At 47.5% G+C, this 24265-nt stretch overlaps 2 protein-coding genes across 2 annotated transcripts; both read right to left on the bottom strand.

Annotated features, from left to right (window-relative positions):
• Positions 1-145: 145 nt before the first annotated feature.
• parp3 (poly (ADP-ribose) polymerase family, member 3) lies at positions 146-3923 on the bottom strand. The gene is made up of 11 exons (XM_003973187.3): positions 3739-3923; positions 3272-3455; positions 3068-3193; positions 2818-2997; positions 2603-2741; positions 2126-2349; positions 1900-2055; positions 1605-1691; positions 1361-1538; positions 1129-1272; positions 146-931 (listed from the first exon to the last, which is right to left on the bottom strand). Exons 2-11 carry the CDS (start codon positions 3449-3451, stop codon positions 759-761), a joined length of 1587 nt encoding a protein of 528 aa, XP_003973236.2. The 5' UTR covers positions 3452-3455; positions 3739-3923; the 3' UTR covers positions 146-758.
• Positions 3924-4721: 798 nt separating this feature from the next.
• Positions 4722-23843, bottom strand: grm2a (glutamate receptor, metabotropic 2a). The gene is made up of 7 exons (XM_029826976.1): positions 23313-23843; positions 22985-23206; positions 16459-17174; positions 9303-10140; positions 7629-8692; positions 5372-5549; positions 4722-5158 (listed from the first exon to the last, which is right to left on the bottom strand). The coding sequence occupies exons 3-7, from the start codon at positions 16984-16986 to the stop codon at positions 5085-5087; spliced, it is 2682 nt and encodes an 893-aa protein (XP_029682836.1). The 5' UTR covers positions 16987-17174; positions 22985-23206; positions 23313-23843; the 3' UTR covers positions 4722-5084.
• Between the last annotated feature and the right edge of the window lie 422 nt (positions 23844-24265).

The following is a 24265-nucleotide window of genomic DNA, read 5'->3' as shown; positions in this document are numbered from 1 at the left end:
GAGAGGGGTCTATTTATAGTAATTACACGATAACAGTGCTTTAAACCATGAAACCTATTTCATTTATAATCACATACAGAAACAGAAGTAAATTACAGTAATATCTGTTAGGATCACCAGACTGCTCAAAAGAAGGAGGCCAAACGTCGAGCAGCTACTTTACTTTATTATTTTCAGTGCAAAAATGCAGCAGGTAATAAGAAAACTCACCAGACATGTAGGCATCAGAACTTTAGTGTGTTTTTAAATCATGCAGTCATGATTTATGAGCTATATGTTTATCCTGCATTCTAACCACTAGAGCTGCTTGAGTAGAAATGTTTCACTTCAGATTTGCATAAGTGAAGGTACCTTTGCCTTGATCACAGCCCGTATGCTTTAACATTCAAATAGATGCGCTTTTAAGCAAGTGCAAAAGAATTAAGTCCTCCTTCAGAGAAAATATATTATCATTTCTGCCGGTTTTTATAAATCCACCGCGCTAATGAATGCAGCGAGGTGTAAAAGGTGAAAGAAAGTGAAACCAAGGAGAACTCGGGAGCTAAACCCAAGATCTGGGAAAGTACAAACTCAGGAAAGTATTAAAAGTCGAAGGAACAGCGAGGCCCCCGTCACACTGTGCAAAACAATAAGGCACCAAGCAGCGAGAATCCCCATTGCATTATGGGAAAAGAATCTGCAGACAATCATATTCAGAGACCGGCGTTTCACCTTCCACTGAGCGAGCGGGGCCCTGTCAACTCCTCCCCTGAGCTGAATCAGGCCATCTTCAGCTCCAGCAGGTAACGCAGGCGACACTGACTCTCTTTGTAGATGAGATACTCGCTGTTGCTGAAGTGGCTGCCGGAGTACTGGGGCTGATCCACAGGCGGCCCCTGGGGCACGGACACTTTCTTCCCCTCCAGCGTGATGAAAGTGTCCTCTTTTGGATCTGAAAACACAGAAAGTGGAGCCTTGACCCGACTTGTTGCTTTAAATGTCGCCTGACAGCTTGCTGTCCTCCTCAGGCGCATCACACCTCCTGCTGGGGAGTTTGTGAGACTTGAACTCAGACGCTAAGTCCAGTTTTGCTGAAAGAAACGCGCATTTGGTCGCCGAAAGTGTAATAGAGGTGTAATAACAGTGTACCCGGCTCCACCAGTCCTCGCGCCACCACGCTATCAAAGCCTGCAGGAGCCTTCTTTAAGGAGGAGTTGTCAACGGTGATGGTCTTCTCCTTCCCAAGGGCGACCTCGCACAGAAACATCACGCCGGTGTTTTTGGAGGTTCGTACTACAAACACACACACGTTATAATAATATAGTTATGATCGCATCCAGGTTTATTTAAGGCTTCTTTGCCGTCGTGGAGTCAGCCTCACCGTAACCAGCGGATTTGCTGTTTTCAGATGCAAAGTAGATGCCGCGACCGACACGGCCCCCTGAGTGGGGCATGATCCTCAGGCCGCTCTTCAGGATGGCTGCCACCACCGCTATGTTTGTGCCGTGCCACAGAAGACGGCGGTTCTCCAGGCTGTCGTTTTCACCGAAGCGTTCTCCCTGAGACGTGCAGTGAATGTTAGCCGGAGGAGGTCGGTCCTGTCGGATCAGTGGAGCTGCTCTTACCTCCGTTTCTCTGTCCGCCTCCCACACGTTGAGGATCTTTGGATTGCGGTAACCGTTTGAAGTCATTTCCAGGTACTTTTGTATAATCTTTCGATGACAAACAAGATTTATTTATTATTAGCAGCTTCAGCTTTCAGTATTTTTATTCCTGCTGTAGAAAAATGAGATGTAATAGATTCAATACCAACAAAAAACAATAAAAGTGCCTTTGTGCCGAGCAGAGGAGCAGCACAGGCGAAGGACCCAACATCTCATCCCTGGCGTGGCCATATAAGAGCTTCGCATTAGATGGTACCTTAAATGTTTCTGTCTCTGTGTCCAGCAGACTCAGGCGGCATCTGAGAGAGTTGTAGTCTTGATCCAGAGGGTGAGGAACCGTCTCTATCATCTCCTCCTGCGCCTTCTCGGTCTCCGACTTCAGAGTCTGGGCCAGCTCGATGTCTGCCAGCACCTTCGCACGCAACAGGAAAAAAGAAGTTAGCCGTTGCTGCAACGTCGAGGGCTCTTTAAAATGATCTCACCATGAGCATCTCTTTTTTTTGCTCCACAATTTCTTGGCTGTTGATCGTTGGCGGCCTGTTCCGGCCAAAGTTGTGTGGAACGGTGGTGAAGAACTTTGAGGAAAGCTCTTCCAGGCGCGAGCTTCCTCTTCGTTGCTTCATGGCTGCTTCGATCTCCTCCAGCACTTCAAAGCCCTTTGCAATCTGCATTTTACTGAGTTTTCCCAAAGGCATCTTCTTGATGTCTGCATAAAAGAAACACGTGTGCGCACGTGAAAGCCCACGTCCGCAGAAAAAAAAGGTGGTGACTTTAATCCTTTATATCTTTATCCAGTAACTATGATCTAAAATAGGAGTCAGAGATCATCTGTGCTTAAAGTGGTGATGCTGTGCTATGTTTTACATCCCTCACCTCCATTCCACCAGTTTTCCACACTGGTTAAGCTGGTGTTCTTATTCAGAACCAGTTTGAAGCGTGCTGAGCTGAGACTCACCCACCTAAGTTCATGCATTCCATAGCTTCTTTAAACATGTCGTTGCTGAAAATCAGCTTAATCAGGTTCTTGGTGGCGCCGTCGAGCGTGCAGGGAAGGACGTTTTTGCTGACTTTGACGTTTTTGCCGTCCACTTCGTCCACCTGGAAGCACACGTTTAGATGCTCATGCCAAACCGCTGCAGTTTGAGGCGCTGCATCAGGGAGGATAACGGCCCACCTTGACCTCGGCGTCCTGCTCTCCATCCACCTCGATCATGGTGTACTTCCCAGCGTAGGACACAAAGTTCGACCGATCGCTCCAGCTGTTCTTTGTCTTGTCTTTAAACTTCTTTTCAAAGTCCTTGACAGCTTTTTCCAGCTTATCAAACGGGCTGAGTTTGCTCTGTCCCACTTCCCCCTGGATTTCAAAGAGGAGCCAATCAGTGCTCACAATGATGTTACGTGATAGCGAGGGCAAACTAACTTACCACCCTGCCCCATCTGTTCCAAGAATAGAACCGGTTGTTGTCTTTGATCACTTGAATGACGTAGAACTTGTTATTGTTTTGCCCGATGTTTGTTTGATTGAGCATGCAGTCGTAGTCTTCGTGCACCTGGTGAGACAACACACGTTAGCAAACATTACGAAAGCGGAGAACTCCACGGAAGCGTCGCGGCCACCTGCTCCTCACCTCGGCAGATGCTGACACCTGGCAGTGTTCATCCACCTTCCTCCTGCCTTTGACCTGCGGCCCCGCAGCCAGGAGGGCCTCTTTGGCGGAGGTGAAGGCATCTTTGGGCTCCGAAGTCTCCTCTTTTGCCTTCTTCCCTCCTGCCCTGGCAGCAGAGGCGGCTCTCCTCTTTGGTGGCATGATCCTGTTTGGAAGAGCAAGGAGAGAAAGCTACTGATGAATGTAATTTAATCCTGGACAGGCTCAGACATGCCCGACCATTTCACCCTCCCTCACCGAGGAGCAGCACAAATGGATCAATTACGCATGTGACGTTAGTTACCATGTAATTACTAGTTAGTAATGACATGTAGGGACAGGGGTAATAAGCTGGTGCCAGATGAGCAAGCTTAATGTTCCTTTTAAAAGCAATTGTCACCTTAAATGTGAGTTATTTTGAAAACGACGTGAATTCTTGAGTAACTTGCCTTTGACGTCACTAATCAATCCACCGAGGCCACGGCAGGACAGACGGACAAAGACGACTCTATTACCGCGGAGGCGGCGACCCACAGCGGCTCGTCCGAGGGCGATGAATGCAGGAAGTTTGCAGTGACTTACAGTCATGGAGGAAGAGGAGGAGCTCCGCTACGTTTGGCCTGGGCGAGGCATCATGCTAACGCCGAATGAGCTAGGCTAACTAGCGGCTACAGCGCCACCTAGCTCAGTGCGGTAATTACTGTCACGTGATCGACACACGCTCTATTAAGTATTTCACACGGAGGAAAAGAACAGCACACTTTTCCAAACAAGCACAAGTTGTTTTCGCCCTGAAGCAACTTCAGATGGCATAGCTCTAATCTAAACATAGTTTAGCAGAAACATATAGTCGATTACTCACATGCTAATAAGGTTGGCATTAATTAATCATAATATATATATATGTTTATAATTATATGTAACGACGTATCATAGTTATATTTAAAGCTAAACAGAAATAGTTTTATACTTTCTTCCTATGCAATATTTACAGCAAGAAACAGCTGTTTCCTTTTGAAATGCTGCTCTTCTCTATGGACACTAGGTGGCAGTAGTAAGCCTAATTCACGCTTGTTATCCCCCCTTAAGATATTGTTCGGTCTCGTCAGATGGCGGCGATAAAACAGATCAGATTTTAAAATCCAGACGGACGCAAAACATTATGATACATTTTCCATGTTTTCCTTTTTGTCACACCTGAAAGTGTTCCTGTGAAAGACACCAAATTTACTCAAGGCAGCTGCGCAGCATCAGTGCAGCCTGGCTGGTGTGGGTCTAAATAGTGTTCATAAATGTTTAAAAACTTAATTATTCTCCAAAGGTGTTTGGCTAGCACATATTTTCACAGTATATATCTGAATGTGTAAAAAGAAATCTCATTTAATTGAGCTTATTATCATGTGCAAGAACGAGCCATGAGGTCAAATTTGTATTGATTAAAAAAAGACACCATTTATTTACATAAATTACAAGAAAGCACAAACTGGATCACCAAAGTCTACATTAAAAAGGTCTTGTACATTATATATTACATTTAACAGATTTACTATAGTTTACTCCATCATTGCAAATAGAAGTTGTAATACAAGGGCTAAAACTTCATCGTCATCTCATTTAAAATTGCTAATCAAACAGAACAGAATCATAGAATTGGGAACATTGTACTCACAGCACTTTGAGGACAACAAAGTCAGGACAACCGTCTGCGCGATCTCTGTAATATCTGAGACACCTGATTGAGGACTAGAGATTAAATAACTGTTTACAACGTCTGGCAGAGGAGCCGGGCCGGCTTTCACAAGGACGAGGTTGTGGAGTCCACGACCTCCCGTCCGTTGCACACCGTCGGGACAACATTGGAGGCAGATGCTGTGAGACATTAAACAATAATGAGAAGGAATGTTTTCATTCACATTTACAGCCACACTGACAGTTGAAAAGCAAATTTCCTTCCTTCTGTTCTGCATTGTTTCTCATGAGAAACTACCAAATGTCGGCGTGAAAAGATGTGAATTGGATAAAATTAGAACGTTACCTAATATAAAGTAAAACACACCTTTGAAATGTTGTGTTTGCGTGTACCTTGAGAGAAGCTGGAGCCCGGGCCGGTGGTCACGCTGAAGCGGGTGGTGGCGACTCTGAGGGTGCAGACATTCTTCTGGGGCTGGAACAGGATGATGTGGACCTTCGGCGCGAACAGGCAGCCCAACACCACTGAGCCGCTCAGGCTGACGGAGATGCACATGGTGGTGGTCTGAACCTGGAGGAGGACAGAGGGTTCACAAACAAGGTCAGCGACAGGTCCTCTTCAGGAGGTCCTGATGATGCTCTCAAGAAGTAGAACCACGCGTCTTCATTAACAAGAGGGAGCTCAGAGGAGGGGGAGCGAGCGAAAGCTAAAAGGGTTGAGCTGTCTGTTGTTGCCGTTCTCCTCATGCTCCGTTCCAACAAGTATGCTCACGTTGCGCTAAAAAAGGTGCAGGCACCCGACACGTTGATCACGTTGATGTAAGACGGTGAAAAAATGATTTGTTTCCTGAAACATTTGAAAACACACATGCAAAATATGTGAATTGTTGCCAACACAAGGTCGTGGTACGTTCCGGCATGTATATCATGATAGGTGCAGGGATCTGTGCACCATAAATTCAGCATTAAGATTCAATTCATGCCGCCTCTGAGACACAGCACACATGGCGCTGCGCTCAGGTCCTGGATTGAGATGTCAATTCCTCAGAACCCATGACAGGTTCGCTGTAAATCAGGTTTATTTGGGCCAGTGCTAAACGTTCTTCACTTTGGACCCATCGTTGACTTAACCTGAGGACGGGACCGCTGGAGCGACCTGTTAAGTGGTTTAAATAATTTATGGTGCTTTAGGAGAGCAGAGGACGAGGAATTTGCCTCCGCAGTCACATTCGGTTTTGGCACAGTTTTCCAGTGGAGGGTGTTTCTCTTCACTGGTTTAACAATTTTGTTTTGTAAATGCAGTGATTTTTATTGGCTTGCTTAAGGTAGAACGTCCCAGCAGATGTAAAATTCAAGCTTTTATTGGTGTTTCTCTTCTGGATCAACCTGCAACGACCATGTCTGAGCAGGCCGACACCAACGCCGGCGCAGTAGCTCTGAATATCCATCGTTGTCTCGCCTGTTTGCAGCCCATCTTTTGATGTTTACTCTGTCGTGCTAGCTGCCGAAATGAGATGACCAGCCCGCGGCCTCAGGATATGAGGCAAAGCTTCCATATTTCATAAGGTAATCAGACGTGTCCACGCTACAGTGGGCGGCATTCAGGGGTCTTCGACAGTTCCAGACAGACCCTCATCATATCCAAGATTTGCATCAGGCTGCAACATCCGAGAGGTGTCGGAGTCCTGGTGTAAATCAGCGACCACACGACCGTACTGTACCTGTGAAAGAGCCGAGCCGACTCATTGGCTCTGGCTATTACTCATCGGCCGGGGGGGGGGGGGGGCTCTGCCGTCTGTTTGATGAGCCCCTTTGTGGCTGTGGGTCTCGTGTTGCCTGAGGGGAGCGACAGCTCCTCTGAGCATTTCTGTAATCCCAGGACAGAGGCCACAGCTGGGAATCAGCATCCCAGCGCTTCACGCTCCGCTCAACGCTTAGCGGCACACGTAGGGACACACGTAGGGACACGCATAGGGACACACGTAGGGACACGCATAGGGACACACGTAGGGACACACGTAGGGACACGCATAGGGACACACGTAGGGACACACGTAGGGACACGCATAGGGACACACGTAGGGACACACGTAGGGACACGCATAGGGACACGCATTGGGACACTATCTATCTATCTATCTATCTATCTATCTATCTATCTATCTATCTATCTATCTATCTATATCTGTTTGTCTGTCTGTCTGTCTGTCTGTCTGTCCGTCCATCCATCCATCCGCCTGTCTGTCTGTCTGTCTAATAACGTGTGTGAAACCCCTTTAACTGATAAAACAACACTATATTTGTCAGCCTTCTCCCTGAGTCCAGCCTCCACTTCCATAATTTACTTTCTCCTCATCAATTTTTCAGCTTTATCAGGTTGCTCTTGTTCTTGTCCCTGAGAGCTGCTGATCATCTCCAGCATGCAGCCAGTTCTGCTGAATTCAAGCAATAGAGCAACAATAAATAGAGAAAAAGAACATCTGAGGGCCAAATCAATACTGGCTGATGGTTGTCTGTGATTTGACGGATCAAGTCAAAATTTTACAGTGGTCACTTCCTAAAAACCCTGATGGCCACAGGGCCCAGGTATCATTTCACTGACAATAACGTCATGTTGTAAGTAGCATTTTCATGGACATTGTGGACTTACCCTGTAGTCACTGGCTGTAACATAGAAAATAGGTTGGAAAGCCAGCCAGATGATGCATGTGGTGTACATGGTGAACCCGATGAACTTGGCCTCGTTGAAGTTCTCAGGGCATTTGCGTGTTTTGAAGGCGTAGACGGTGCAAAGGATGATGAGGATGCAGTTGTAGGTGAGGGACACGAGCATGCTGGAGTCCTTGCTGTTACACTTGAGGGTGACCACATCCCTCCGCTCTGGGCTCACTTCCTTTCGCACACCCGGGGCCTCGACCACCAGCCAGACAATGACTACGACCAGCTGACAGGAGATCAGAGCCCCACAAATGGCGACCTGGGAGGCCGGGCTGATGAAGCGAGGCCTCTGGGCTCCGTCCTTCACTCCGCTGAAGATCCGAGCAATGCGGTTGGTCTTAGTGAGAAGGGCTGAGTAGCACACGGCAAAGGAGGTGCCTAACCCCAGCCGGCGTAGCGTGCACACGGCGGTGGAGGGTTTAGCGATGTAGATGAAGGTCATGCTATAACACATCAACACACCCAGCAGAAGGATGTAGGAGAGCTCGCGGCCGCTGGCTTTCACCACGGGCGTCTCGTTGTGTTTGAGAAAGAGGCCGACAATGAAGAGGGTACACATCATCCCCAGACAAGAAACAGTGACCGGTCCGATCGCCCAGGCGTCTTCCCAGCGGATGTACTCCTCGGGCAAATCATAACAGCCTGTCAGGTTGGCCAGAGGCCACTGTCCAAAGCTGCAGTCAGCGCAGGTGAACTCGTCGAGCAAATACTGGAAGGGCTGACAGGGGATGCAGATCCAGCAGCACACGTCTCCAGGCTGCATGCTCTTCACCTCGTTCTTCCTGCAGGGGTCGCTGCATTGGGAGGTCGGCGCAACTTGGCCAGCCCAAGGGATCAAGCTTGTGTTGAGGGTCAGCCCCTGAGCCCAGTACCCAACCTTCTGGTAGACGTAGCGGTCGCCTTCTTTGTGGTAGTGGAAAATGTTGTAACGGCCCAGACTGTCCCCAAAGCCATCGAAGCGGACCACGTTCTCCGTGTCTGGCGGACGGAATGGTGCTGTTACAGGAGACGAGAGCATTAGAAAATTACAATACTTGCGTAATTAAAAGCTAAAATCAATCCTTATATAGTGCTTATATTAAAAATGTGATTTTTTAAAAGAAAAACGCACTTAGTAGTTTATTTGAGTCTCTGCGTGGCTCCTTAAAGTTGGAGCATAATTTAAAACTTCTCATTAAATCTTGTCTCTGGACTGCAATATTATTTATTTGCCACAAGCGATGAAGGGAAAAAGTCCCATTTGGACATAAACACAGTGGTGCACCTCCCTCTCCCAACTATGAAAATGTCAGTATTTCCATAAATGAAAGGAGAAGACAGCTTGTTAAGAACAGCGAGCATGAGAATTGTTAGAGCTGGCATTTGTGACATGTGGATGCATGGATGCAAATGCTGTCGCCTCGTTGAGAAGGGGCAGAGGAGAGATGACCCTCGCGTGATCGCTGTCCGTGATGCCGAACACCCACCTCCCCCTCAAGTCAAGTTATACGGAGAAAATAAGCCTCCGAGCACAAGAGTGAGCAGTTAGTTTCACGTTTGCAATGTTGTGGAAACATGCGTGAACCGTTCCTGCATCACATTCCACTGCGCGGGATTAGACACTCACCTTCAAACTTGACTTTGAGGATGTAGTCCCGGTAAAACTTTCGGCCGTTGCCGCGTTTCAGAGCATCGCACACCTTGGTTGAGTTGGGGCACAATGCCTGCCTCATGTTGTGCAAGGCGGCAGCCATTGCGTAGACAGCATTTACCACAAACATGATCTTGGATTCCGGCTGGAAGGGTGCCTCCCGGAGCGAGTGTTTCCCACAGCTCAGATCATGGAGGCTGCACTGGAACTGGTTTTCCCAGAACTCTCTGAACCAGGGATTCCTGCTGTTGTTATAGGGGTGAAGGCCAGTGAAGTAGTCGTTGAACCTGGGTATCTGATAGGAGGCCAGTTCGATGGTGAACGCTCCATCAGCCACGGCCTCGCTGCCCCTCACCACGCTCTCCTGCGCCCCCCAGCCATCGCTGGCTACCCAGGTGAAGGTGACGTTCATGCGGTTGGCCGCCACCAGCAGCTCGCGTGCGTCTTCGCTGCGCGTGAACAGGATGACCACCTTGGCGTTAGACTTCTGCTGCAGGGATCTGATCACATTCTCGTAGCTCCAGCGGCTCATGGAGCGGCTCACCTTGGCCGAGGTGGCGATGCAGATCTGGCGGGCACGAGCTTCTTGCTGGAAGGCATCGATGCCTGTTTCCCCGTAATCACCTTCCGACGCTACTGTAGAAACATAGGTCCAGTTGAAATACCGTAGGATCTCCGCCATGGCCTTGGCCTGGTAGAAATCGGGGGGAACGGTGCGGGCGAAATAGTCGTAACGGGTCTTGTCACTGAGTTTGGCGCTGGTGGAGGCATAGCTGATCTGAGGGATTTGAAAGAGTCGCAGGAGGTTGGCTACCTGAAATATGAGAGACGGAGGAGTTTATAAATTCAAGTTAGCTTGGAAAAACAGAGAATCAGAGCAAGAAAGGGAGGGGTAAGACCAGAGGGTTGCAAGTAAAAAGAGGGCAAAGGGAGAATCTTGAAACTGAATTTCATGTGTAATAGGTTCTGTCAGTGGCACCATGCCACATGTCATGTGCAGAGGAAGATACTGACGAGCTGTTGCTTCAGGCGCTTCTGTGGAGGCCTCAGGGTAGCCAGGCTGATCAGTCAAATGAATGCCAACTTCACTCTATTTGACTTTAATGTCAGTTCACACACCAGCACACTTGTGGCATCACGAATACCAATGAGTCATTCCAAAATTCAGATTCAGATTCAAAACCACCTATTTGGTTTTTCTTTTAAAGTCAAGCCCGCAGCATTCTGCAACGGAACGAATTAAAATTCAACAACGTCATTAACAGATATGATACAAGCAGCTTAAATTGCCAATCACGGCAACAAAAACCTCTTCTGGACTTATGTTGTGCCTCATTTGATTTAATCACCCTGCAGGATCAGCAGCGATAACTGGATTGATTAGAAGTAACGAGGGATCACTTTGGAGGCAGATTTATCTGCAACATCACAACCAAGATGATGCACAGCGACAACAACCGAGTTGTTTACTGGATTAAAATCAGAACTTTTCTCACCATGAGCAACTCTGACAGCACTAGTAACACAGACCCTTTGGTCAATCAGAGGTCGTCTAAGGTGGAGGACTTGTCCCCTCCAGAGTCTCCTCCCATCAATCACAACCGTGGCGGTCCACACTCGTACCAGTTGTCGCACTACCAAACTGTTAGGGGTGCAGCAGCTCTCTCAAACCAGCCTACTTGCCAAAGATTGCAGGTGCTAATTATTTTAGGAATGAGGAAAGCTAAGTCCGAAACGTCATCGGCCTCCATCTCAGCCAGCAGCAAGATTTGATAGTAATAGATTTCTACCCATAGAGGGCATTCACTCTTAGAATACAGCAAATTGAAAAACTTGGACAGAAATGTCAAGAGTTGGACAATATTCAATCAACAAACGCACCTAATACCCCAAAACATTTGTTTTCAGGGGAAGAATTTTTTGTCCAAAAACCATATACATGAAGATTCAGATCCAACACTGTCGTTAATGTGAGACCAAGAGTCTTTTCTCAGCTCTTTCAGGTTCCTCATTAGGTCAGGAGTGGACCTAGATCATTCAAAGCCTGATCTGAGCTTGAGACTCAGACATTTGCTGACTGAACGACGAAAGGTCTTAAATAAGTCAGTGACTTCTTAAAAACTGCTCTGCTAGACAATTTGTTCTGATTAAGCGATTTCTATTATATTTTAACACAAAAGCAGTCGGAAAGGCTCAGAGGGGTCCTGCAGGGTAGAGCGAGGAGGTCCTGGTGGAATTGGAATCCAGGTCAGTAACACTGCATCTGATTCTTTAGTTCAGGGTCTTAACTACATCTGAGCAGCGAGTCCTTCCAGACAAACACAAAGATCCTGATAGATGCAGAAACACTTGTACCATGGTGCATTATTAATCAACTTCAATTCTTAAATAATTATAAAGCTTCAATACAATTTGGGTGTCATTTTCTCTACGGGGGTAAAACACACATTCACTGTGCTGACATTTGGTGATGTTTGTAATAGTGAAGGAGTAATTCCTCTGCAGGGCTTTGAGAGGAACACAATGCCATCTGAGTAATCCACTTACATGTGACTTATAGAGGGTGTAAATCGCAGCGCCAGCTGTGCTGCCAATACAATTGGCTCATTAAAATGTAATTATATAGATGTTTACATAGCCTGGTGCGCCACAATCCAAGACATTTGTGTGCCAAAGCCTGTGATTGACACCTTAGTCACTCAGACATCTCAGTTAGGAAACGTGTGAAGGAGATTACAGCTGCTTTGGGATTAGGTGGCTTTATAAGGCAAACATGCTCATTGCCCACAGTTGCAAAAGGTTTTAGTGCCATGAATACAGTTGCCTAAGTGTGTAACTTAGCCTATGTCTCAGTTTCACCATAAATCAGGAGAGAATCGGATTCTCCGTGCGACACCTTCTTCAGTTCCCCAAATGAGCACGAGGTTCGGCGTGACTGCGCTCCAGGGTCTCTCGCTGAGCCGATTACCGCAAAAGCAGTTTCCGCCAAAACGGTGAGAGCATAAAGAGCCTGGTAGCTGTATCTGACATTGAGGCGCTAAGCAACAGGATTGGTCTTTTCAGCTGTCGTGTACTGTTTCCATAGAGATACCCCGGAGGCACCGGTGAGCAGCGTGAGCCAGACTCACACCGACGGCCCGTGTGAAATGTCAAAATATGCTCGTGTTACGCCACATATAGCCATTCATACATGGCAAAATTTCATTTAAAAAAATACTTTTTTAGTGTTTAAAAAGTGGCTGCTCGAAGGCGAACCAGAGATGCTGTTCATTTTGCAGCACATCAGGCCGCACACTGTTTACGACTGCCCAGCACGGAAAGGCTGAGAGGCGTTATGTAAAAGAAATAAAGGCGTAAAGCAAGGACAGCGGAGGCAAACTGGCAAATGGTAGAAGTGCAGGGACACAGAAATAAGAGACTGAGAGAGTTCTGGTCGAGGAAATATCAGGCCTACTTTGTAGAGATGTCATGATTTTTTTTTTTTCGACATGAAAAGCCCATCTGCTCTTCCCAGAAGACTGTCTCAGTGTGCTTTTACAGCAGTAACACTATTCCCAGAGCAATAGTCCGTGTCTCCACTCACTATCACACACACACACACACACACACACACACGCTCACGCTCACGCACAGCAAACTGCAGTATTCCAAACCACACTTCTGACTGCACACACCAGAGCAGGACACACATGTACACATAACATAGCGTACAGTTATGCTATCCTCATAAGTTTATTTCTTATATCTTGGTTGCTTGGCAACAGTTTTAAATGGGTAGAAGTGTAGGCGCCAGGGTGGTGTGGTCCTGCCCCCTCATCCTGCTGGAATGAGATTCTCCTTTATGTGGCAGTAGTCTTTCAAGCCCCCAGAATGAATCTCCGCCACATGTTAAGATGTAGCCACGCGTCCATTCATTTCCAACACCAGCAGGCTTTAGCGTGCACTCACCTCCATTCATGTCATTTCTTCACTCTGACTCACTTCACTTCATTTCATGCTCCATGCAAACTAGCAGAAAAATAAGTTAAAACCCAAGGGTTAGGGTTAGGCCGGAGACGGTTTTACCAATGGGGGAGTTTGTGCAGTGGACATTGTATACATTGCAGCTGCCCAAACAGCATGTTCAGCTAGACCACTGAATAATCCAATCACATGTTAATTATTCAAGGTTTTTGAAGCACATTCTTTACTGTTACCCACAAAAAATGCATCCTTGCTGCTTGGCTTTACTGATACATTTCATCGTTATTGTTCCCTCTGGCAGGAATTCGATCATGTGTGCATCCATGTTTAAAGCCTCCATGTGACTCATGAATGCTCCAGAGATTGTTATTGTCTACCTGCGGATGGCAAATCTATAAATAGTGTTGTTTGTGGATTGTCTTGGGAAAGAAATGAGCCCCTTTAGGAATTCATAGATCTGTATCTCCAAATGCGTCTCTAGTAATGTTGAGTTTCAAACCAGGATTGTGTCCCAGAGCTGTTTGGTTTGTGGATGTCTCTGTACGATCAGAGCAACAACCTTTTATTGTTTCTGGAAATTTCTTTTGTGCCGGTGTTTGATCATTCCAGAGGTGCTGTACCTCTAATACTCTGCTATTATGATGTGTTTCTGGGAGATTTGCTGTCGTCACACTGTTGGGGTAACCTGCCCGAGCCTCCGTGATTGGAGATTACAAAGCATTTAGTGCACAGTGAAGTGGAACCATAATGTCTAAAAAAACTGCTTTATGGTAGAATAGATGCAGGTGGAAACATTTGGGTAATTGATTATGACCTTTTTAAGGCACTAAATGTGATGTGCTGCACTTAAACGTGTATCCTGTCAGGTTCTAAGCTCTTTACACGTCTCTACAGATGTAAAATCGACAGAAATTAGGAGCACATCCTGAAACCGTTGGCAGGTTTTGGGTGGAAGCCATAGCTCCATCACTTGGCTTCTGTTATCGCTTTCCACCTGCTACAGTGCCTATCACCAGCATCTCTGTGAAACCTGATCTGGCTTTAAACCCCTCTGTATCTCTTGAAACAACACCTCTACCAAAGCCCCAGACAGCAGCCGCAGATGGAGGAGATAGGAAGCAGCCTGCAAGAGCATCGCAGAACTTTGCATCCATGTAAATCAATCTGTCCCCGTTTGATTCCAGCCAGTATTTCTAGGCCTGCAGCCATATCCGCCTCCATATCTGAGATTGTCACAGCACAACCCAACGGCGCATTGATGTTCTCCGTCATTGTGACTGATTTAGATGGCGCGCACTGTTCTAACCACCTGTCAGTTTAATGTGTTCTACCATGTTGCCATTCCAGTGTTTGCAGTTCTTCTGTAACTACCTTGTCTGCAGGGTAAAATACACCATTTCAATAAATTGAGGGGCTCCAAAGGTGGTACACAAAGCAGGAAGCGATGGTACAAAACAGTGAAATATTGTGTAGCTTTGTTATCTGCCTAGCAGCGACCAATGGGGAGACAAACATGCCCCACACTCCTGCCAACCATAAATATTTTAGTGTAATAATTTGACTCCTGGAAACACAGCAAACACACACATGCAGATATGAGGACTAGTTTTTTCGACCTCTCAGAGACCATTTCTGAAATGTCACCAAAATAAAAACAATGTGCTCCCACATCTCAAAGTGATTAAACGCCTTCAATCAACCTAATGTGCATGTTTTTGGACAGAAAACGCACAGGAAGCAGCCTATAATTCTTTCAAAATCAAAGTTTGGGTATGTTAGAGAGTTACTAGATGAATTCATGAAAATATCAAGGGTTTGAGAGGAAATTGCCCATAGTGTGAATGTGGAATGGATTCTGCGACCCGCTCCTGTTGACGCCTGAGATCTGCTAACCTCTCAACCTGGGCCTGCAATAGTACATCCATTAATTACCACAAGCCAAGGGTGCTGTCTGAGGAGCCCCAGATTCAGGGTTCCTCTAAAATTACATCTCCTTCATCAAGTCCTTTATTTTCAACCTGTCCTTTTCACCAGGAACCCCAGTATAGCTGCACTGAATCCTCTGCTTCTGTCCCTGGAGCTTTCCAGCAGTGCAGGGTAATGAATCATGGTGCTGTAATGTCTCGTCAGCAAGAACAATTACTAAAGAACAGGTAAAAATAGTTACTTTATAATCTTCTAATTTCTAAATTATTCCCACAGAACATGGACTTTAATGTTAAACACCAGCCTGCCAGTGTGTGGACGTTGTACAAATGTTGCCGTGATTTATCGTTAGCATATCAGTGCTGACAAGTCAACTCCTGGCTGCTGTGGCCAACAAATCATGACTAAAAAGTATGGAAAGATGAAGTCCCCTCAGGAGAAGTCTTCCGCTGGCCGCCACTGGCAGCTGTTCATGCAGCATCTGTGATTTATCAGTGATCTGAAGCCAATCATTATTTCTGAGTGGGCGGAACAACAGGCAGATATCTGAAAGACAGGACCAGTGGTCTCGTGTGAGGTGAACTGTGTCCTGCAGTAGCGCCGACGCACGCGGCCCTCACGCCTGAGCGAGCCAGGGAGAAGACCGTGCGTTAATGAGTTGAGGCGCTCGCCCTTACGAATGTTTGCGAGCCTCCACGCGGTCGGCTCATTTCTTCTCACAAGGACCTAGAATCTGATAGACCACAGCCGAGGATTAGGAGAACCAAACAAGGAGAGCGTTCTTGCTTCGGCTCCGGCGACCAGGCATGAGCCGCCGCCGCCCAAAGCAATCATGCTGTCACTAGTCATCTGTCAGGCTGTCTTGGAGGCAACATCTGGAACTTGTCTGCCTCTGACAGGACTACAGTTGAAGTGTAAATTAGCAGGAAAGAGAAAGGGATTCTATAAATCAGATCAGTCAGGCATGTGGGTGTCAAGGTAAACAGATCCTCCTCGTGGAACCGATACTCATTATGTCCCCATGTTAACATCTCACAGGGGGTAATTGGACATGATACTTAAGTGTAGAGTTATATGAGCCATCATCAATTTTGTATTTGTTTATTCTTCTTCTCCGTCACTGCTAATGTTTCGAGGCATGTTCTGTAATTACACAGTGGCGAGATCGGTCTCAGGGTTTAAACAAGTGACTACTGTAATATTCAACAACACAGATTCCACTGTTTTGTTTTGTTTTTTTTACCTGAATGGAGACGTCACTGTAGGAACCTCCTATCACCCCAGATATAGCCAGAGGGACGTCATCGTGGATAGCGTAGGAGCCGTCGGGGCACGTGTACTCACTGTCATCCACCTTAGTGAGGGACGCTCGCACAAACTCCAGGGACTGCTCCAAGGCGTAAGTGTCCTTAGAGCAAGTGTCCAGTATATGAGCCCCCAGTTTGATCCCGGGTAGGATGCGTTCATCTCTGTTGATCTCATCTAAGGCCAAAAGCATGGCTTCCAGTCTCTGGATCCCTCTTTGAGCATTGATCTTGCCACAGTCCTGTGCTCCCTCACCCTTCTGATGGACAGGGAAGAGGCCACCTATCATCAAATCCCCCTCCAGTGTGATCTCCCTCTTGGAGTCAGCGTTATAGTCGACCACGGGTAAAGCCAGGCTAGCGTGGCCGAGCAGAGACACACAGAAGCACAGAAGGCTGAGGTGAGACAGCCGGGCACGTCGGGGTACAGGGCGCACCCCGCCTCCTGGGGAGGTTCCCAGTGACATTTCCTTGGGCAAATCAAGCTCGGCGTCCCGCGGATGGTTTCTGGTAGGTATTTGATGGAACTTTGAAGAAGAGCGCAGCGCCGCAGCACCAGATCTCAAAACATCAATGTTTTTATCCTGGCAGAGGCCATCTGTAGCATCGGTGCCATTTCCCCCCCCCCTCCTCCTCTTCAGAGTTTCTGTACAACCTGCAGATCAAACAGAAACAGAAGCAGTCAGTCTTTGAGCTGCAGCACAATCGGCCCTTTGTTTCTGACGGCCCAGCGCGCCCCGGGAAAAGACTCAGAGATACAAAAGAGAACAAGTGGAAGCCCGAACAATTACTGCAGAAAAGTCAATAAGAAGAATGAACCTCTACAGTTGGGGACGTCCTCTAGGCCCCCATTAGGATCCCCTGCATACTTATTTCTATTGATTTTGGGCAACCAAGCCACCATCTCTCACCATCATGTGGCCATCAACATGATGACAATAACCACAAATGACGTTTTCATGAAACACTTTATTAGATGAAACAAACAACTAGGGATGATAGTTCTGACAGCACGGTGTAAAAACCCTCTCAGCTTGTGTGTTGTGACGCCGTAAAACGGAGACTGCTTTGATCAATTCGGGAGAACAAAGGAAAAGAGTAAAAGCTCAGATCAATTGGGTTCCTTACGTGTGCTGAATCGACCCCCGGTCACCTCCCGGCTGACGTCGGCGAGGGCCGACACAGTCGGTGTGTGGATTCTTAATAGAAGCTTGGCTGGGGTTAGTCCTGGTGTCAGGCCTCACAAATCCCTGCAGCTTAATTAAGTTGTGTGTGGAGTGAGAGCGGAGTGTATGGGAGTAAATTACCGAGCTGGCAGGACCGTCACATATCCACCATCTCACGGCTCCGGCCGGCTGACAGGCAGTAATTAACAGTGTTGATGAGAGCCGGTGAAAGATAACGGGGGAATATTAATGCTCGTACTTCTGTCTTTGTCTCCTTACTAAGACTACACGCACACAAGCTCTCCGCAGGGGGCACTCACACATTCTTTGGGGTTTTTCTTAGATTCTGTCCTCTCTCACTATCTTTCTCTCATTCTCTCCCTATCCCCATTGTTTCCATGGAAACTTGCCAGGAGATGAAGGGGGTGAAGAAGGAGCGAAAGACAGAACAGGACAGGGGGGCCAATTTGGCGGAGCATGGTGCATGTTCAGAGCGGTCCTGAGGGAGACCCGCCTGCGCTGTGACTGAGTGACCCGGTCCTCCTCCAGCCAGAACGTTCTGCATTCTGCCTTTACAACACGTCTTAATTTAGGATCTGATAAAAGTTTGCTGCTCAAAAGGCTGTCGGTGCAAACGCCGTCATTCATTAATAAGAAATAAGGCGCACTGGGTTGCAGTGCATCCCCTGATTCCGCGGAGCAACTCGAGAGATCCTCACTGCACAAGTTTAGCGGGTGGATGTCAGACTTTGTTTTCAATTGCTCCCTCAGAGACTCGTCAAGGCGGAGAGAGCCCACCGCATCTGCCGGCGAATATGGGCCGGGTCAGTGCTGTTTCCCTCGCATCCGAAGGCAACTGCAGATGAGCAGCGGAACACAAGCGGGAGCCAGGGAAACATTTCTGCACCGAAACGTTGCCGCCAAAATGGCAACAGAAACAAATCTTGGCCGTAACCTGAAGGGCGGGCTGCAAAGTTCACCCTGGTTCTGCAAAGTTCAACTCGACAGCTGGCCCTGCGGCCCTGGAACACTCCTGCATACCAAACACACAAACCCTCCAAAATAATCTGCCCGATCCCCAAAAAGAACTAAAGCCTGGAGTCACTGAACAACTGATAAACCGGATTCTTGACAATCCGGTTTAGACTGGAGGCGAGAGGACGAGAAACTGATCTGAAAAAGAAATGCTGCTCGAATGAGCAGCGGGGCGGAAAACCCACCACATCCTAAATTACAGACGGAGAGCATAATGTGTATTATACACGCACGGAGACCAGTATTGATGTTTTACCTCCCAGTTCAAAGAAAAACGAAGCCTAGCGTTTCTGCTGCCTCTTCCCGTGCCGCCATCTCTGCTTCCCTCTTCACCAGATGGCCCTTTTTAATTCAAGAGTGTAAAGCCTGCCAGCCTCTTACACACATCAAACCAGAACGTGTGAAGGAACGGGAAGAGTGCACGGGGGCTGGAAAAAAAAAAAAATCAAGAAAACACAGCAAATCCAAGACTGCAGGGGGAAAAAAAGTGAAAATGAGGAGTGAATGACAGCGTAGGCAGCAGAGGAGGCAGGAGGATGACGAGGGGGGGGGTTAAAACGATGCCATCCGGGCCTCCGCTTTTATGACATTCCTTTGCCCCAGGAGTGAGGTGCAGCATTAATATGATAATACCCCCCCCAGACGACAGCGAGGGCTGCAGAGTGGAGGTCATGTGTATGCAGCTCTCAGCCCAGCCGAGCATGTTGGAGACGCTCCCTGGAACGACCGGGAGGCTCGCTCGGAGGAAGCAAAGGTAACGGACGTCGGGCTCCTGAAATATCACATTTTTATCCGCTAAAGACAACAGTCTGAAGTGGGTGGACGATTTAAAACGGCCTGCTAATGGGAGGGAGGGCTCGGGAGTGCAGACAAGCTAACGCCCCCGCACTCATATATTACCCGTCATAAACAATGCATGAAGCTTCCGGTCCTGGAAGCACCTGCCACACCTGAGATGTTGCCACTGTGTTGACTCTGCTTGACTACTTCACCCATAAAGGGAGAGCGCTGGCAACAGGATATTTTTGTCAACAAAATCTAAATCTGATCATATTCAAGCCAGTAGGAAGTCTTCTACGCAGAACACCTGCAGCTCACTCCTGCTTTGGCTTTTTAAAAAGTAAATTCTAATAATAGTAAGAGAAAATAATTCTGCTTTATGCTCATGTGGAAAATGTGTTAATTAATTGTGAGGCTGCATGCTGATTTAAAGTTGCTTTATTGAATAATTAAAACCAGAGGTGCTGCCCTTGCTGGCAACGAGGTGCAACAAATGGATCTTGGGGCAAAAACAACAAATTTTAAGGCAACTGCGATGGTTCCCAGTGATGGAAGAGCAACAGGCCTCCGGAATTTCCTGTAGCAGGAAAAAAAACACACATTTGAGAAACCTTATAGCCTTTTTTCCCTGGTAGACCCTTTAAAAATTCTTCTCCCGGGATGGTGATGTTTCCGATGTTTCTTCGATGAAGGACTTCTTTTCATTCAGAAGGTTCATTAGCACCTTGAGAATTCTTGAGAATTCTCAACAGCCTGAATGGAATTACTCAGACATGACTCTCTCATTATGAACCACATGACCATGAACGTAAGACACACCAACACTTTTAAAGGAGTGAGCCAGCAAGGTTTCAGGCAGTTAACCAAGAAGAGTGTGGGATTTTAAAAGCTATCTTTGCTCATCTAACATCTTTGTTTAATGTTTAATTATCAGTCCTCACCAATAGCTTGCTTGTGTGGTTTAGATCATTAAGGCTAATGCTAGGGCTGGCTGACGCCCATAATGCAGTGATGGGATGACAGATCTCCATGAGAAAGCTTCATAAATGCGAAACTTTTTCTGAGAGAAGTGAAAGAAAGAGGAGGAATCTTTCTGCAGTTCTAACAACATGAATCATATGAGGCGAGCCCTGAGACGCTGCCACACAGCTGTGTTTACATTCACTCTAGACAATAAAAGTAACCTCTAATTACATTCCTGATTATCAAATAATCCAGCTCATTAAGTAGATATCCGGCTCCTGGTTTTACCCAGAAACGGGCCCGTTGCCTCTGCAGCATCCATCCGCCCATCGTGCCGCGTTCATAACGGGGGAATCCCGCCACGCGTCCGCTGGTGCCTCCCGAGAGTCCAATTGTGCCCTCCTCATCCAGCATTCATCCTCTCCCTTTGTCTCTCGGAGATCATTACTGTCAATTCCGTGACCGGTGATGGATGTATGGTGCGTCTCTTTCAGAGCGTTTTTATTGTGTCTTTGCATTATTCAACACAGTGCCACACAACACAGCAGCCGGAAACCCTTTTTTGGTTTGTTTCCTGGGAAAGTTGCAGAAATCATGTCTTCATCAGGAAGGAGAAACTTGGTGGGAAGTTCTGATATTCTAATCTTCACTTACTAAAACAGGTAGCGACTCAGGTACGTGAGTGGATGGTACATGTGTGTCCTTGTTTTTATTTGTTTTTTTATGTATTGATTACCAAAATACTTTCTGCTAGCAAAGCTGGGACATTTTTTTGCCAAGAGGGGGCACTTTGCTGGTCTCCACAACTTTAAAGGATGAGTGAGAGAAGGTTTAAATTGAGATTTAGGTTAGGTTAAAGGGTTACGGTTGGGATGGTTAGGGTAAATAATAACACGTATGAAAGCCGCCACAATGATAGAAATGCAAGAAATGTGTGTTGTAAAATAATGTTTTTAATTCTTTTATCGAATGAAATCTTGGTTTAATACGAAACAATAATCCTCTAAGACGCTATAAGACATGTTATAAACATTCCTTTTATTTTAAGATTAGCTGTCACGCAGACAAACATACCAAGGTTCCCAACAATGTTCAGGAACTCCATTAGAGACAGGTGTGAGCAGAAACCTGCAGCTCATTATAAGGTGTGATGGGTGCTGCTGATGACCCAGAGCTAACCTCTCACACACCCGGGACGAATGTAAAACAGCATTAAAATCATCTGCAGTCCGGGGCGACGTTGATTTTAATCTGAGGGGTTGTGCGCGCGTCATTAATAAATGAGGGTCTGCTCCGTGCTTCCATTCGTAGACGCATGAATCTTTCTGCTTGAGTAAAATAAATTGTGGGCTTAACAAGCTCTTGGAGGCTCGTGGAAGGATTTCCAGGACCGTTTGGTATTGCTCGTGCAGATGTTGAATGGAGCACACACGCCAGTGTGTTTACTGAGACTATGGCTGAGACCATGATGTCCTCGGCCGTGCGTTGGATTACAGGCTCAGAAGGCTTCTTTGAGGCTGAGTTGGGAACTCTGACACAGTTGGTGCCACCTGGAACCATCAGGAGGTCAACAGTAAGGTCCAGCCGGGTTATGAGGGCTGGGCCGCCGGCCTGGCCTCCTGCGTCAGGATGGATCGGGATCTTCTCAGGTCAGCCCTGACCCGGATACTTCACTGTCGTCGGCATCTGCTGCCGAGCCGCCCTCCGTGCCGGAGGAACACGTGACACGCTTCACTGTGCTCTGTCAAATTCAGCAACATGTCTGATTCACTGAGGCTGCGGGTCTGTGTCTGACGGGGACGGTGCCGATTCTGCTGCGTCCTACGCGGGTTCCATTGTCTTGTCTGCTGAACCTGAAGCCACCCCCCATCCCCCTCCCCCGTTGGGGCCGACGGAGGAATCCACACTACATTTCCCTTTCTTTAATGATGTCCAGCCATGCGGCCTCTAAACATTTGTCCCATGTCAGCTGCATCCCCGGGGTTTAAAAATAGATCTTCAACTATAAAAGAATTGCCCTCATTCTTCTGACATCAATCCACACAAATATCCGAGTCTATCCGGGTGTGTTAATTCAGGGAAGAAGGAAATGGGCCTGAAACTATTCCAAAAGCATCTCAACTCCAATCCGACTTTCCGTTTCCAAACACGGGGCTGATTTTTCAGCCTGAGATTATGGCGCTTGTTATGCAGCCGCTGCGGCGCCTGTTTAGTAGTTTCTGAACAGCCCGGCACTTGTAAAGGCTTCTGCACCGAAATAAAGACTCATCACGGGGAATAAAAACACGCTGAGGATGAAGAAAAAAAATAAACGTCGCCAGAAATGAGGCGCTGATTCATTTAGGTTTCGTCTTTGTTGCTTCGGTTGATGATGTGACAGAAGTTTAAGAAAGGAGGGATTTGTCAATCCGTTGAAAAAAGTCTAGTGTAAACCCAGGACGTCATCTTCTGCTCACATTATCAGCAGAAGTTACATGTAATCCTCATCGCGCACTGATAAGGGGACACAATGCGATCCTACCTGTGCGGGCGTCCTCAGCATCCAGCGCTGCCGTGCGGCCACCGCAAACCACGCAAATATCCTAATGCAGCGGCGTTCTGGGGAACCTCCTGGAAGGAGCTCCGGGGAGCGGAGGAGGCGAGCGGCGCCACCCCAACTTTGGAGCGAGGAGCGCGCCCGGAGCTGTCCGCGGTGCTGACACACGAGTCCGGACTCCCGCAGCTCTGCTCCCCACGCACGCTCCTGAACACAGATGCAGATGCTGGCGAGGGCAGACCTTTGATTCAACTCTGGGGACGAGGATCAATCAAAAGAGAAAGAAAGGGGGGCAAACCCCGAACTAATGTACCTGTTACTCGATCAATAATATTTTTTTAAACTCCTCAGCAGGAGAATCCCGCTAGAATCGAGCGGTCCGAAAGTCCCTGGAGGCGCGCGGGCGCTGCGCCGCGAGCAGTTTTGCAGATGCTCAATTATGTAATTGATAGATCTAAAGAGGGGAAAACAGATCCCTGCCTGCCGAACTGTTGTCGTCAGCTGCTGTGCGTGGATGATCAGTGGCGGAAGGTGTAAGCTTCGCCCCCTATTTGTTCAGGCGGTAAGGAGGGGGGCTGCGTGGAGCAGCCACGAGCCTTCAGCGGCTTCAGAGGCGGATTGTTTTCGTTATTATCATCATTATTATTTTGGGGGCTCAAACAAGTTGTGACACGGCGCGGAAGGGTGCGAGGTCGCTCCCAGCTGGCACCGTGAGGCGCACAGTGGACATGTCCCCCTCTCAGCCAAAAGCAGCTTTAGACCTGCAGCCCCCCCCCCCATCCTTTCACACTCTCTATCACCACGTGTAGTGCGATGAGATTAATATTTATCTTCGTAGTTCGGTCCTCGGCCCCGTGCGTGACACGGCACGCACGTTTTCATGCCGCCATCTATCTGCCATCTCCGCGACGGGAAGTGGACAAAGACCGAAGTCAAAGTGCACCTGAGAGGACATCTGTCGCAGATCAGTGCTGGGTCATCACCCCCAACGCGTCTTCTCTCCAGCTTTTACTTGATTTATGATCCCATGAGGTGTTAGTATTGCATTTTATTTTGCTCGTTTAGATTCTGTCCGTCACAGATGAAGATTATTTCATATCTTGTAGAAATGCAGAACAAAGATCATGATGTCGTCAGGGCTCAGCGACTCTTTCATCCTGACACACGCCTGTCTTGGTTTCATCAGATTCCAGATCTATTCAGATATTTGTTTAGAAGACCTTTCGTTTCTCCAGGTTCTTTTAAACTCTGTATTTAGCTTTGGCC

Source organism: Takifugu rubripes, chromosome 19, assembly GCF_901000725.2.
Source record: "Takifugu rubripes chromosome 19, fTakRub1.2, whole genome shotgun sequence".
NCBI classification, from domain to species: Eukaryota; Metazoa; Chordata; class Actinopteri; order Tetraodontiformes; family Tetraodontidae; genus Takifugu; species Takifugu rubripes.
This window is presented reverse-complemented; position numbering and strand designations above follow the sequence as displayed.

What these genes read in the sequence shown, in the direction of transcription:
- parp3 (XM_003973187.3), bottom strand. Translation starts at nt 3,451, where the DNA reads ATGCCACCAAAGAGGAGAGCCGCCTCTGCTGCCAGGGCAGGAGGGAAG. An exon ending in GGAACAGATGGGGCAGGGTG is followed by an intron (nt 2,998 to 3,067) that starts GTAAGTTAGTTT and finishes TTTGAAATCCAG; the next exon opens with GGGGAAGTGGGACAGAGCAA. An exon ending in AAAAAAAAGAGATGCTCATG is followed by an intron (nt 2,056 to 2,125) that starts GTGAGATCATTT and finishes TTGCGTGCGAAG; the next exon opens with GTGCTGGCAGACATCGAGCT.
- grm2a (XM_029826976.1), bottom strand. Translation starts at nt 16,986, where the DNA reads ATGTCACTGGGAACCTCCCCAGGAGGCGGGGTGCGCCCTGTACCCCGA. An exon ending in CCTCAAAGTCAAGTTTGAAG is followed by an intron (nt 8,693 to 9,302) that starts GTGAGTGTCTAA and finishes CTCCTGTAACAG; the next exon opens with CACCATTCCGTCCGCCAGAC. An exon ending in GGGCTCCAGCTTCTCTCAAG is followed by an intron (nt 5,159 to 5,371) that starts GTACACGCAAAC and finishes AATGTCTCACAG; the next exon opens with CATCTGCCTCCAATGTTGTC.